Raw genomic sequence first — 14,551 nt, 5'->3', positions numbered from 1 at the left:
GTTACACAACCAGTTTAGTGTTTACCTTTTATGTTCCCATCAATCTGTTGGAGTTTCTAAGGAATCTCCTTAGAAAACGTAAGAATACAAGTTAATAGATCTCAGAACACTCTCTAAATGCAGTTACTGTTCTAAGAATTCTCAATACTAAACTATGGAATTCTTCAGTGATGGATATGGAACACTTGAATTGCAAGCAAATAGAACGTTAAAACAACACGGCCGCCGGGCGCAGGAAGCCAATGGGCGTTCCTCTCGCCGCGACGGAAGCGTGGGAGGGTCCCCCTGGGACAGATGAAGGGGCAGAGGCGCAGATGGGAAAAGGTGGCACGTCCTCCATGCATCTTTATTCGGTGCCACCCACTCGATCCTAGGCGCCATGTTCCGGGCCGGCCTGTCGTCTCCAGATCCACTTTCTCCTACTAACGTGCTGCCCCCCCGCCCCCCACGCGGCCCTGACCTCTGCTGCTCTGTCCGGAGCTGCTGTCAGGACGCCCCTCCCCTGTGGCCACTGAAATCCCTTGCCTCCCAGGCCGCTGACATCCCTAAGAGTTCCCCACAGACGGCCCTGGCACCTGTGCTGCTGTCCCTGGTCAGAGTGGTCAGAGTCCAGCTCTGCCATCACACAGGCAGACCTGAACTTGAATTTTGGCTCCACCAGCAGGAGCTGGGTAAGCCCCCTCATCCTCTCCAGCCTCCATTTCTGCATCTGTGAAATGGGCAGAAATCTTAGCGTCAACCTCACAGTGCTTTGAGGAGGGGAATTAAATAAGATCTTGAATGGAAAGTGTTTGGGACATAGTACATGCTCAGTTGACATGAACTATGGTTGCCCTGACCTGTGTGGCTCGATGGATAGAGCATCAGCCTGAGGACCAAAGGGTCCCAGGTTTGATTCTGGTCAAGGGCACCTGCCTCAGTTGCAGGCTCCTTACTGGCCCAGGCCCTGGTCGGGGTGTGGACAGGCGGCAGCCAACTGATGTGTTTCTCTCACACCGATATTTCTCTCTGTGTTTCCCTCTCCTTTCCACTCTCTCTAAAAAATCAATGGAAAATTTCTGTGGGTGAGGATTAACAATAAATAAATAAATAAAATTAAAACAATTTACAAACAGCTAGTGTTGCTATGGCAACAGTATCACTCTTAGCTACCCGCTCACATCTCACATCGAAGTGGCTCGGTTCCCCCTTTTCTCCCACTCGGCCCCTGAGGGCTCTGGGGGCCTTTCCTAGCGAGCATCGCCCTCAGGCTCTCCCGGTGCTGTCCTTCGCGTCTGTCCGCGTCTTCCCTGTGCCTCCCCGGCTCAGCCCAGCTCTGAGCAGCATTGGAACCAGGCAGGCTTGGTCTGGGCAGGTGCACAGCCCGGCCTCTCTGAACCTAAGAGTGGTTTTTGAAATGTTGTGCGTAAGTCAGTTTCATCAGCTAAATTCCACGCTGTTCACCACCAGAGCCTGTTCTTTAAAGGGATGTTCTGCGTCTTTCCAGAGGACAGAGAACGCCTGTTGATGGTCAGTGAGAGGCATCCATAGGGTCGGCTTACAGTGGGCTGTATATTCACCTGCTTCCCCCTGAGGACATCGTCGCAAAGAAAGTGTGTGAACCTGACCAGGACCCTCAGAGTGAGCCCATGGCTGTGGATGGGACCATGTGAGGGCCTGGAGGTGGGCTTTGTAGGCCACTGTGAGCTGGTGCACTGGGGCCTGGAAGGTGAGAGCACCAGTCAGTAGGGGTAAGCGTGATTCCTTTGGGGGTCCGAGGAGAGGACTTGCCCCTCATGCTGGTAAGAGGAGAGGGTTCATGCCAGGCCTGGAGGGGACAGTCAGCTTCCCAGAGGAGGCGTCTTCTCATTTCCTCTCTCTGAACCAGAACCAACTTCCTCCCTGAGGATTGGTGCTTCCCCTGCATCAGCCTATGGCCCAGAGGGCAGCTCCTGGCTGGTGGGGCAGCGCCAGCGCCGGGCTTGCCTGGGGCCTGGGAGACGCTTTTCTGGCATAGAGCGAGGTGGCAGGACCTGGAGTGGGACTCCGCCTGCGAACTGGGGACCTGGCCAGGGCCCAGCATTCTCGGGGGCAGCCCATCCTGCTTAGGCAGGCCTTTCAGGGGCAGGATCTGGGGAGTCCAACTTCACCAGAGGCCTCCAGGTGCCCGAATCCCTATTCCTAAGGACTGCCAAGTGCCACCTGGGTGTCGTAAGAAGCAACGAGAGTCCTCTTTGAAACGACGGCGGTGCCTGGAGCAGGGAACTGGACAGGCATTTGACTGGTGTGAATGGGCCTGGGCACCAGCCTCCCCCTCCCCCTGGCCCCCATCTTCCTGTCAGGCTCTTGTTCATCTCTCCACGCAGCCCGGGAGACCAGCTCTCCTCTTCCTCAGCGTGATAGCTCCTACTGGGTAGTCCGCCTCCCCGACGGGCTGGGAAGCGTTTGAGGGAAGATCTATAGTTTATTGTTATAGTGCAGCAGGGCCTGGCACAGAGCGGACATTCAATACATGTTTCCTAAACCAACGGCCTGACGGGTGGTTGGAATGAGCCTACCCGCCCACCCCCCACCTGGGTGCCTGCCTCTGCTCTGCGGGTCTTCTGCTCTTCACACTGCTCGACGCCCTGCTGTCTTCCTGTGGTCCGTGATCTGCACACACCCTCTTCCCAGGCAGGTGTGCCTGTCGGTCTATGAAAATAGGGTGTGCAGAGGGCCCCAGCCAGTCCCTGCGTAAATAGCCCCACCCCCGCTCTCCTGCCCAGCCAGGAGCTGCTGGCTGAGTGTCTCAGCCGCTGGCTCAGTGGTTGCTCAGGGCGCGGGCCCCTCTCCAGGTCCCGGCTGCACACAGGGCTTTGAGCAGCCCGGTTTCTAAACCCCGAGTATGGGAGTTCAGCAGCAAGCGGCTCCGTGAAGCCGCAGCAGGTGGCCTTCCCAGAGCTGTCTCCTCGGGCCCAGTGAATGGGAACGAGGGGCCGGGATGCCTGTGACACCTGGTGTCACGGCGACTTTGTTTTTCATAAATGATGGAGACAGATTTGAGCCTCTAACCCTGGGGTGAGTCAAAGACACGCAGACTCCCAGGGGAAGGTCCCGCAGGTCATCTGTCCTCAGCCCCACAGACTCTTGGTGTCTGACCCACGGCTTTCCTCCTCCGCCTTCTGCCCTGTGTATTGACACACTTATATGTTCATAATGTAATGCCTCAGACAAGGTGTCACTGGCTGCAGTGACATTTTAAAAGAAAATGTAGCGGCCTGGCCAGATGGTTCAGTTGGTTGAGCATGGTCCCATGAACTAGGAGGTCGCAGTTTGATTCCCAGACGGGCACATTCCTGGGTGGGGGGCATGCAGGAGGCAGCTGAGGGGTGTTTCTTTCCCTCTCCCTTCCTCTCTCTCTCAAAATAAAATCAATAAAAGCATTAAAAAATAAAAGAAAATATAGCAATTTTTAATAAATTTGTATATTCAATTTTACAACATGGGATTTTTTTATTTTTAATGTTAAAATGTTAATTGTACATAATTAAATGATAGTCTGAGTAGAAATTAGTTACTTTGATATTCTTATTTGGGCCCGGCTGTGGTGGCTCAGTGGATTGAGCGTCATCCCATGGACCAAGAGAACTCAGGTTCGATTCCCAGTCAGGGCATGTGCCTGGGTTGCAGGCTCGATATCCAGTGTGGGGCCTGCAGGGGGCAACCAACCAATGATTCTCTCTCATCATTGATGTTTCTAGCTGTCTCTTCCTCCCTCTCTGAAGTCAATAAAAATATATATATTTCAAAATACTCTTATTTGGCAAAATAAAACAATCCTATCTGAACTTCCAAAGAAAATAAAAAAATAAGATTTGCTTGTCAGGAACCTCAAAGTCCTAGGAACCGGCGATTCTAGCCCAGCCTGCCTCTGGTGCATCTGCTCTTCCACTGACACCCTGTCTCTGCCAGAGCTCCCCCAGGAATCCCACTCACTCCCCGATGAAGCCTGCTCCTGGCTGAGGCACTGCAATATCAGGGCTATTCTTGTCCCAGTGGGCCCCGGACTACCCTCCCTGAGGTGATCACTCCTGGGGCAGCCCCAGGTCCTCATCCATCCCCTTCACGGGGTGGCCCTTCACTATGTGAGGAGAGCCGTCACACCCAAACCTACATAAATACCCAGAGATCCTCATGAGTCCGCACAGCAAGCTCCTGAGGCCTCACTTAGCGCACGTATACACATGACACAGGAGTACTTCTCTGTGTGGGAAAAAGTCACAACAGAGATAAAATAGAAGACTTTTGATCCCTGTTCAGTCTCAGAACGAGGCCACTCCTGTTATCATAGTAGTGTGTGTGTGTGTGTGTGTGTGTGTGTGTGTGTGTGTGTGACTTCTCTCTCTGCGCTTGCAGAAATATGGGTACAAATGAAAATGTAGAAATGTTTGTGAAGTTTTAAAAATGCATCTAGGTACATATATGTATACTAGAGGCCCGGTGCACGAATTCGTGCACCAGTGGGGTCCCTCAGCCTGGCCTGTGGGATCAGGCCAAAACCAGCTCTCCAACATCCCCCGAGGGGTCCTGTATTGTGTTCAGGCCAGGCCAAGGGACCCCACTGGGCATGATCAGGGCTGGGGAAGGACTTGGGAGGTTGGCCAGCCAGGGAGGGACCACTGGAGGGCTCCAGGGCACGTCCAGCCCTTCTGGCTCAGTCCCGACCAGCCAGACCCCAGGAGCAAGATAACCTACCGGTCAGAGCGTCTGGCCCCTGGTGGTCAGTACACCTCATAGCAAGCGGTTGAACGGCCTTAGCATCTCATTAGCATATTACGCTTTGTTTGTTTGAAAGGCCAACTGGTCAACTGGACACTTAGCATATTAGCTTCTATTATATAGGATATGCATAAATTGAACAATGTGCAACTTTCTTTTTAAACTTACAAATAACATGTATAAATTGTTGCATGGCAGAACCTAGAAAATTGTATCATTTTTGTGAATGACCACATACTACCCTATTGTTTTAATTTTACTTTTCAATTGCACTCTCGATGGACATTAGGTTGCCTCAAGTATTTTAAACAAAATATGGTGAACTCCTTAGACTTGTTTGTACCTTAACATCCTTCTATATGCATATGTTTCGGGCACCAGTCACCCTCTTTAGCACCCGCAAGCGCACAACATTCAATACTCGGATGGCGAGCCCAGAGCACGGTGGGACCACCTGTTCATGCCTCTGTTCCTCGCTGTTCTTACTGTGCCTGATTCCTGTGGTGCCCAGAGCAGGGAAGGGCGCAGTGGACCTCTCCTCAGGGACCCTCCTGTGGTCCTGCTGCCATGAGCACCGTCTCTGCTGCAGGTCCTTCGTGATTATCCCATCGCTCAGGGTCAGTGAGCACCTCTCCAGCCATTTTATTTATTTATTTATTTATTTATTTACTTATTTATTTATTTATTATTTTGTTAATCTTCACTCAAGGACATTTTCCATTGATTTTTAGAGAAAGTAGAAGAGAGAGGGAAAGACAGAGAAACATCAATGTGAGAGAGCCACATAGATTGGCTGCCTCCTGCACATGCCCCAACCAGGGCCCAGGCCGGAAGGAACCTGCAATGAGGTGCATGTCCTTAACTGGAATTGAACCCGGGACCCTTCGGTCCACAGGTCGACGCTCTACCCATGGAGCCACACTGGCCCTCAAGTCTTTTTAAATATAAAAGTGCTGCCTTCACTTGAACAGTTAGTGTTCACATTGTAAGTAAAGGAGTTTTACATGGACTCCTATGTTCTATCTTATTACTTTCTTCTGTTCCTTTTATATCTTCAAGCTTAAAAAAATTTGATGTCTTTGTGCAAGGTGCCAGCTGCTCTGCTCCTTGTGCAGAGGTTCTCTGCGTGAGCCTGAGCCGCTGCCTCTTCCCCCGCGCCTCTCACCGGTGGCAGTGGCCATGCCGGTTAACCTGGCCTCCGCTCAGACGCCCCTACCTTGACCTCCGGGGAGGATACAGACATACACTGTACAATAATTACAGCATGCACCCCGTCTTCATTTCCAGGAACTCCATATTAAAGGAAATGAGCCAGTCGTCATTTTTAAGTCCGTGTGATATGGTAAAAGAGAATAAATTCTGGATCCAGTCAGACCCAAGTTCAAATTCAAACTCTGCGACTTCATAGCCATATGGCCTTTGGGAAATCCCTCGGCACCCAGTTTCCTGTGTTCCAGGACTGTTGAATGTGGTTACGTGTTATTCTCTATATATTTAATGGGCCTGGCTCCATGGCAGGCGTGATCAGCAGCACACGGCTTCTGGGCAGTAAATGTGCAGATCAGCATCTCGGATTGTGTTGTTGGAAAAAAGGAAAGCGCTCTGACAGCCAGCCCTCACCGCGAGACCTGCAGGACTCAGAGGTCAGCTCCCTTTGCACGTGAGGAGCAGACTGTGGGAGAACCTCGGCTCAGGGGCACTTGGCTTTGGTGGCACATTTGTTAGCTGCTCCCAGCCCTAGAGAACTGAGCTGACACTGTCAGTTGTGTGGGTTTAATCCTCCGTTGTGCCTGGAGCCCTGTCCCAGGCTAACGAGGGTAACAGGTAAGAGTGCCCTCACCAGAAATTAAACCAGAGAGCAAGCCCATTGGAGAGAGAGAGAGAGAGAGAGAGAGCGCGCTGTTTCATGCCTCACTGACCTGAGAGCCTTGCCAACTAGAGCCCAGCCAAGGATCAGGAGGAAGCAAATGAGACCTCAAGCCAAGGCCTTTCTCAGAACCTTACATTTTTATTTTATTTTATTTTTAAGTGTGTATATATTTATTGATTTCAGAAAGGAAGGGAGAGGGAGAGAGGGAAGGAAATAAAAACATCAGTGATGAGAGAGAATCATTGATTGGCTGCCTCCTGCACACCCCATACTAGGGAATGAGTCCATAACCCAGACATATAGCCTGACCGGATTCAAACTGTGACCTCCTGGGCCATAGGTTGATGCTCAACCACTGAGCCATGCCAGCCAGGCCTTAAATTTTTATTTTAGAAACAGTTGTAAGAGCTTACTTATCTGACTTTTCCACCCTACTTAGCAAATAAAAGCTGCAAATTTGAGGTGGAATATGGGCATGCTAGCGGCAAGCACACCAGTAGCAAGTGCAAGACCTGGTTGTGAGAAAGAGGTAAAAAACCTGGCAAAAACAGAGCTGCCACAAAAGCAATTTAGGGCCACAGGGGAGAGGCCAGATGCGCCAGTGACCCCACAGGCCTGGGCACTTTTGAAAGGAGCTCCCAGTCATGGCCTGAGTCATGGCCTGAATTCTCGCTCGGGTGCTCTTCAGGGGAAAGCAGAACTGTGTACACTCCCTTTGAGCAAGATCGCTCCTCAACATAGCACCGACCAGCAGGCATCCCGCACTGAAACAAAGGGCTTGCAGAGACTGAAAACCCACTTATTTGGGAAGGCTTCCTCAGAAAAGCCTAGCAGTTTGAAAGGTGTGCTGAATTTAAAGATGACATGGGTTCAGACCATAGCTCTCTTGCTAATGGCCGTGGATAAATGCCCCCCCTTTGTGAGCCTCGTTTTCCTCCTCTGTAAACAGTAACGGCATCGTCTGCCTTTTTTTTTCTGTTATCTTCAGCCAAGGATATTTTTCCATTGATTTTTACAGAGAGTGGAAGAGAGGGGGAGAGACAGAGAGAGAGAAACATCGATGTGAGAGACACATTGATTGGTTGCCTCCCACACATGCCTCACCAGGGCCAGGGATCAAGCCTGCGACTTAGGTACATGCCCTTGACTGGAATTGAACCCGGGACCCTTCAGTTTTGCAGGCCAATGCTTTTGTCTGCCTTTTTAATCTCATGGAAATATTCTGAAAATGAACCAAAATGATGTGTTTAAAAGTGTTCTGTAAGCTGTAGAGCGTCACAAAAACACCTGTGTGAGGTGTGCAGGCCACCTTCCAGGTGTGGCTGCTGCAAGCAGGGACTCAGGATGCAAGGAGCCAGCAGGTTGGATCCCCATTATCGCTAAAAAACACACATGCACATACACACACACTGTACATTCTGCACAGCTGCATGACCATGTGTGTTTACTCAGATAACGTGGTGTAAAGAAATACTCTACACCGCGTTGTACACTGAAAAATTCTATACATATCATATTTTCAGTGCTGACTATTTTTTAATCTTATTTTTTCCACTTTAAAATTAATGATAAGCTTTCTGCCATTGAATATAGCAGAAATGTGGGATCTAGAAAGTGAAGACCTTCTAGACCCCACGTGCATCCCTCCATCTGCTCCGAGCGGTCTGGTTGGCTGGGGGCTTCCAGTCCTGCAGGCATGTGGCAGAGCGTCCCAGGGAAACAGTCCTTCTCTGTTGTAAAGGGTGAGCCTTTAGGGGCAGAAATACACTTTCTCTCCTAGAAACTCTTCCTCTGTCTCCGCTCCATTCCTGTTACCCTGGCCTCGGGCGTGTCCTCCTCAGTCTTACATGGCAATTGCAGGAAATAGCTCTTAACTGGTTCCCTGTGTACAGCGCGCACAGCTGTCACCAGCACTGAACTACAAAACCTCCCGTGGCGCTCCCTGGACTCACATTTCCTCCCGTAAGCGCCTCTGCCTGGCACATGGGCTCTGTGGTGGGCCCCCGCTGACCCGCCCATCCTCCTGAACGGGAGGCGCTTTCCCGCCTCTGTGACCAGACGCACGCTCCTGGGCTGCTGAGGAGGACTGTTTGGAGGAGCTGGAAAGGGTCCGCCCAGCAGAGTGGCCACAGCCTCCCTGCTGGCCCCGGCACACTTCTCATTGCTCCCAGCATGTGCCGGAGGTGATGGCTGTTCTTTCTTTTTTTAAAAAATAAAATTTTTTTTATATTGATCTCAGAGAGGAAGGAAGAGAGGGAGATAAACATCAATGATGAGAGAGAATCATGGATCAGCTGCCTCCTGCACGCCCCCCACTGGGGATTGGGATGGAGCCCACAACCCGGGCATGTGCCCTTGACTGGAATCGAACCCGGGACTTCAGTCCACAGGCCCACGCTCTATCCACTGAGCACACCAGCTAGGCTGGTGATTGCTTTTCTACTTGTCCTCTTCTAATTTATCTGGAAAGTTCTTATTCGTCTTTGTGTGCCTAGTTTCTCTTTGTATACAGCAGGCACATACTAAATCTTTGTTGAACTAAATTGAACTGGGCCCAACTGGCATGGCGCAGTGGTTGAGTGTCGACCTATGAACCAGAAGGTCACAGTTCCATTCCCAGTCAGGGCACACGCCTGGGTTGTGGGCTCGATCCCCAGTGTGGGGTGTGTCGGAGGTAGCTGATCCATGATTCTCTCTCATCATTGATGTTTCTATCTCTCCCTCTTCCTCTCCCTTCCTCCTGGAAATTAATAAAAATATATTTTTAAAAAATGAAATAAGCTGAACTGGGAAGAAGACCGTTAAGGGGGAGGAATGTGTGTTCCCAGCAGGCCACCTGGGCCAGAGCCCATCAGAGAGACTCCCCGGGGATCTCCGCTTCAGGACAAAATTCCCGAGAAAACCACCCGCTTGTGTTTCTAGCCAGTGTGAGCCTCTGAGGGCCAGCCTCCAGGTCACAGCAGTCTCCAGGAAAGGCCAAGGGAATCCCACAGACCTGCTGCGAACTGGATTTCAACAGCGATGTAGGTCCCACACATGTGCCTGCCCAGGCTGCGCTTGCTACCAAGGGAGCTCTACACGTGAAAACACGGGCACAGCGGAGAGATGTGCCAATAGCACATTGCTGGGTGGAAAGTTCCTGGGGCGGGGACTGCCCCTAGACTAGTGGAGGCAGGAGAGGGAGGGTCTGGAGGCCCAAGCCCAGCGGGATGTCGGGGCCTCTCCCCTGGCTGCGGGCCTGCTCCGAGAGTCTCCTTGTCATGGCTGCTACATCTGTAAGAACAGTTTGATAGGTTATTTCTCTCAGTGAATTATCTTGAGGAATACATGACAATGCATTTGAAAGTGTGTGTAAATCTCTAACTTGCTAAAGATAAGTTACTCTTTCTCTCGAGCTGATGCTCATGGAACAATCTGCGTAGCACTTTACAAACACAAGCTGGCGGTGTGTGTGTGCGGAGCAGGGTGTCTTCCCTGTCTTTCATTAGTGTCCTTTGGAAATTGTCATTAATGAGATACACTGAGCTCTGGCTGGTTTGACTCAGTGTAGAGCGTCGTGGCCTGTGGTCCGAAGGGATGGGTCCCGGGTTCACTTCTGGGCAGGGCACAGGCCCGGGGTGTACAGGGGGCAGCTGGTCAATGATTCTCTCTCATCATTGATATCTCTCCCGCTCTCTCTCCCTTCCTCTCTGAAAATCAATAAAAATATGTTTTTAAAATAATAAGTAAGTACATAAATAAATAAATAAAATACACACTGAGACGGGGACGTCAGGGCATGACTGAGCCTTCTCTGTCCCCTCTCCACCACCTTCCTCATGATGAGGGAGGGAGAGTCGAGGAAACACACAATGCTGGCTCTCGGGCCAAGTCCATTCTGTTGTCATAGCAACTCCATGTATGTTGTGTCTATATGCAAACCTCACCCAGGATAGCAACTGAGAATCTGAGTGGCGCCTTTTCTTTTGACTGAGGTTAACCCTCATTAGAGCAATGGGGTCAGGGCCTTGTGAGCAGTTACAGAGCCTGCGTCGACAGCTCTCAGCGTGCTGGACAGAGGAGGGGGGCCACAGTGCCCAGCTCTCAGCGTGCTGGACAGAGGAGAGGGGCCAGGCCACAGTGCCCAGCTCTCAGCGTGCTGGACAGAGGAGGGAGAGCCATAGTGCTGGGAGTGGGCTGCACGGAGGGTGGGGAGTTAGGAGGCCCGTCCTTGCTGGCCTGGCAACCTGCGGCACGAGCTGTGTATCCTGAGCAAGTGGTTCCCCTCGCTGGTCATCAGGAGCCAGAGCTGTAACGTTCACCGTTTGGACCAGGTAGTAATTGACATTTCATCCGGTCCTAATGGGCAAGGAAGGGGTCACACCTGCTGAGTGTCTGCCCTGCAGCCGGCACTATACACTGAGCGACCTGGAAGGGTCTATGCTCCCATGACTCCATCACACACAGTGAGTGAGAGTCAGGTCCATGCACAGGGAGACTTGGGTTGAAATCTCAGTCTCATCACATCAGCAGTATTTAAAGCAAGTTTCCTAACATGTCCAAGCCTCAGTCTTATCATCTGTAAAATGGGTCTAGTCATATGACACACAGACTCAGAGGCTCCCAAGTCTGCTCCCACTCTCTCTTTAATGCATTATACATGGATCAAGTCGATTCTTTCTAGTTTACTTCTTTTGTAACGTGGAGGAGTAGCCTAGGCCGACAGAGATGACTAATTTAATATTAGACCCTGCGATGAGTTAGACGCAGGAATGGACTGTGAAGCCAGGTCTCCGGGTTGGTGGTGAGCGTTGTGCTGGTTTGCTGGGTGCCTTTTGTTGTCATGGTCCCCTGCTCTGCAAGGACACGCGAGCCCTCTTGGCAGGAGACCGGGGATAGGACAGACTCATCTACTCACCAGACGCCCAGACCAGCCAGAGGCTGAGACACAGTTTTGAGAGTTTGATTCCAAGAACACTCAGCACTGTACCTCTACTTCTCTCCCCACCACACCCCTACTCCCTCCCCCTCTACACCCCTAATTCTCTCCCCACCACACCCCTACTCCTTCCCCCTCTCTACCCCTACTCCCTCCCCCCTCTACCCCTAATTCTCTCCCCCTCTATACCCCTAATTCTCTCCCCACCACGCCCCTACTCCCTCCCCTCCATACCCCTACTTCTCTCCCTCCATACCCCTACTTTTCTACCTCCATACCCCTACTTCTCTCCCCCCATATCCCTACTTCCCTCCCCCACCATACCCCTACTTCCCTCTCTCCATACCCCTACTTCCCTCTCCCTCCATACCCCTACTTCCCTCCCTCTCCATACCCCTACTTCCCTCCCTCTCCATACCCCTACTTCCCTCCCTCTCCATACCCCTACTTCCCTCCCTCTCCATACCCCTACTTCCCTCCCTCTCCATACCCCTACTTCCCTCCCTCTCCATACCCCTACTTCCCTCCCTCTCCATACCCCTACTTCCCTCCCTCTCCATACCCCTACTTCCCTCCCTCTCCATACCCCTACTTCCCTCCCTCTCCATACCCCTACTTCCCTCCCTCTCCATACCCCTACTTCCCTCCCTCTCCATACCCCTACTTCCCTCCCTCTCCATACCCCTACTTCCCTCCCTCTCCATACCCCTACTTCCCTCCCTCTCCATACCCCTACTTCCCTCCCTCTCCATACCCCTACTTCCCTCCCTCTCCATACCCCTACTTCCCTCCCTCTCCATACCCCTACTTCCCTCCCTCTCCATACCCCTACTTCCCTCCCTCTCCATACCCCTACTTCCCTCCCTCTCCATACCCCTACTTCCCTCCCTCTCCATACCCCTACTTCCCTCCCTCTCCATACCCCTACTTCCCTCCCTCTCCATACCCCTACTTCCCTCCCTCTCCATACCCCTACTTCCCTCCCTCTCCATACCCCTACTTCCCTCCCTCTCCATACCCCTACTTCCCTCCCTCTCCATACCCCTACTTCCCTCCCTCTCCATACCCCTACTTCCCTCCCTCTCCATACCCCTACTTCCCTCCCTCTCCATACCCCTACTTCCCTCCCTCTCCATACCCCTACTTCCCTCCCTCTCCATACCCCTACTTCCCTCCCTCTCCATACCCCTACTTCCCTCCCTCTCCATACCCCTACTTCCCTCCCTCTCCATACCCCTACTTCCCTCCCTCTCCATACCCCTACTTCCCTCCCTCTCCATACCCCTACTTCCCTCCCTCTCCATACCCCTACTTCCCTCCCTCTCCATACCCCTACTTCCCTCCCTCTCCATACCCCTACTTCCCTCCCTCTCCATACCCCTACTTCCCTCCCCCACCATACCCCTACTTCCCTCTCTCCATACCCCTACTTCCCTCTCCCTCCATACCCCTACTTCCCTCCCCCACCGTACCCCTACTTCTCTCCCCCTCCATACTCCTACTTCTCTCCCCCACTGTGCTCCTACTTCTTGCCATTGCACTTTTGGGGGGGGCAGAGCAGCCCTCTGTAAGGGCCAACCAGCACCCCTGTGTGATCCTCCTCCCTGGACAGCCATGGCTCTGTGCCTGCCTCCCAGATAGGTTCCCAGGAGAACCCGAAGGGAACCAGGACCAGAGAGAACCTGTCAGTCCAGTCTCTACCTCAGGGCCTGTGGGGTCCGAGGAAGGCGGTGGGCAGTACAGGGGTACAGTTATTCGAGGCCTGGGCACCATGGCATATGCGAGAATGTGTTCTTTAAAAAACATACACACATATTTTTATTGACTTCAGAGAGATAGAGACATCAATGATGAGAGAGAATCATTGATCGGCTGCCTCCTGCACACACACCCCCCTTACTGGGGATCGAGCCCGCAGCCTGGGCATGTGCCCTGACCAGGAATGAAACCCGGGACCCTTCAGTCTACAAGCCAATGCGCTACCACTGAGCCAAGCGGGCCAGAGCAAGAGAATGTGTTCTCCATGAGCACAGCCCCTTTTCCAGAGTTTTAAAACTTGAATTCATGGACTTACATGCCAGGGGGCTTAAAATGATGGGGTTTCACACATGTTCGCATGAGCAACGCTGTGTCCTAAGAACTGACGCCATTGCATTAATAACAGGACTGAGCAGGGGTGAGCCAGAAAAGCAGGGACTTTTTTATTTGGAAAGTTCCTTTTCAGGAGGTAGCAGCTCCCAGGGGCCCCCGCCTCCTGAGGAGCCACAAGCCTATTGAGGGTGTCTCCTGGCTGGCTGCACCCCTTTACCTGGAAGTGGTGCTGTCAGGGGGTTGGTTCCAGCAAAGGTGTGTCCAGGCTGGTCGGCCACAGGTCTGACTGGAGACCGAGGCTGGGTGAGGCCATCTCCCCAGCTCTCCCAGCCTGTCCACCTGATGAATTACCTGCCTCCCCACTCCACCACTGGGAATACATTTTTAGGATATTTTCGTGAGCAACCTTTGCCAACCCTTTCTAAATCAGTTACAAAACAGAAACTCTTCCTCCTGCTGGGCAGAAAGATAGAAGGGGGAGAAAGAGAGAAAAACACACCTTGCCTGTAATTGAAGGCAGGTTGGGAGATGTTCGTGCTTTGAAATTCTCCTTCTTGTGAAATGTTTATGAAACATTTTCCACAAACGAGTTATGCAACTGGGACAACAGCTTTGATCGCTTCCATCCCCAGCGGTGCCTCCATCCCTGCTGGCTGTGCTCCCTGGGGCGGGGGCTGCGGAATGTCAGGGGCAGCGGAGCCCCAGCCCCGCCCCAGGCCCCCAGCCCCGGGCCAGGAGGAGGGCGGTGTGTCCGGCCCACCTTCCGCCACCGGCTCTGTTCCGGCCGCCCCGCCGCGGGATGCTTCGCGGAAAGTGCGCCGGGAGGGAGAGGCCGCCCGGCCAGGGCTCTGCGGCACTTCGTTGGGTGACTCGGGCCTCCGGGCAGCTCTCAGCCTCCGGAGCTGGGAGTGGACACTGGTCCCCACCCTCCTGGC

The 14,551-nt window shown here is 52.6% G+C and overlaps 1 protein-coding gene and 1 long non-coding RNA gene across 4 annotated transcripts in view; one reads left to right on the top strand and one right to left on the bottom strand.

The window, feature by feature from the left end:
- Nucleotides 1-5,201, bottom strand: part of LOC107182277 — a 17,004-nt gene extending 11,803 nt beyond the window's left edge. The window contains exon 1 of the long non-coding RNA XR_001512991.1: nucleotides 5,192-5,201. This is a non-coding gene — a long non-coding RNA (uncharacterized LOC107182277). The remainder of the gene's footprint in view (nucleotides 1-5,191) is intronic.
- Nucleotides 1-14,551, top strand: part of POU2F3 (POU class 2 homeobox 3) — a 90,082-nt gene that overhangs the window by 41,380 nt on the left and 34,151 nt on the right. Inside the window, exon 1 of one of the 3 annotated variants that reach the window (XM_015560646.1) lies at nucleotides 1,593-1,662. The exons of the other annotated variants lie outside the window; for them this stretch is intronic. Within the exon in view, the coding sequence (XP_015416132.1) occupies nucleotides 1,639-1,662 (24 nt within the window). The 5' untranslated portion in view covers nucleotides 1,593-1,638. Of the gene's footprint in view, nucleotides 1-1,592; nucleotides 1,663-14,551 lie in introns of those variants that run through there. 3 annotated transcript variants of the gene reach the window in all.

Source organism: Myotis davidii, unplaced genomic scaffold (genome assembly GCF_000327345.1).
Source record: "Myotis davidii unplaced genomic scaffold, ASM32734v1 scaffold355, whole genome shotgun sequence".
Taxonomy (NCBI): domain Eukaryota; kingdom Metazoa; phylum Chordata; class Mammalia; order Chiroptera; family Vespertilionidae; genus Myotis; species Myotis davidii.
The sequence above is the reverse complement of the archived record's forward strand: the minus strand, read 5'-3'. Positions and strand labels throughout refer to the sequence as shown.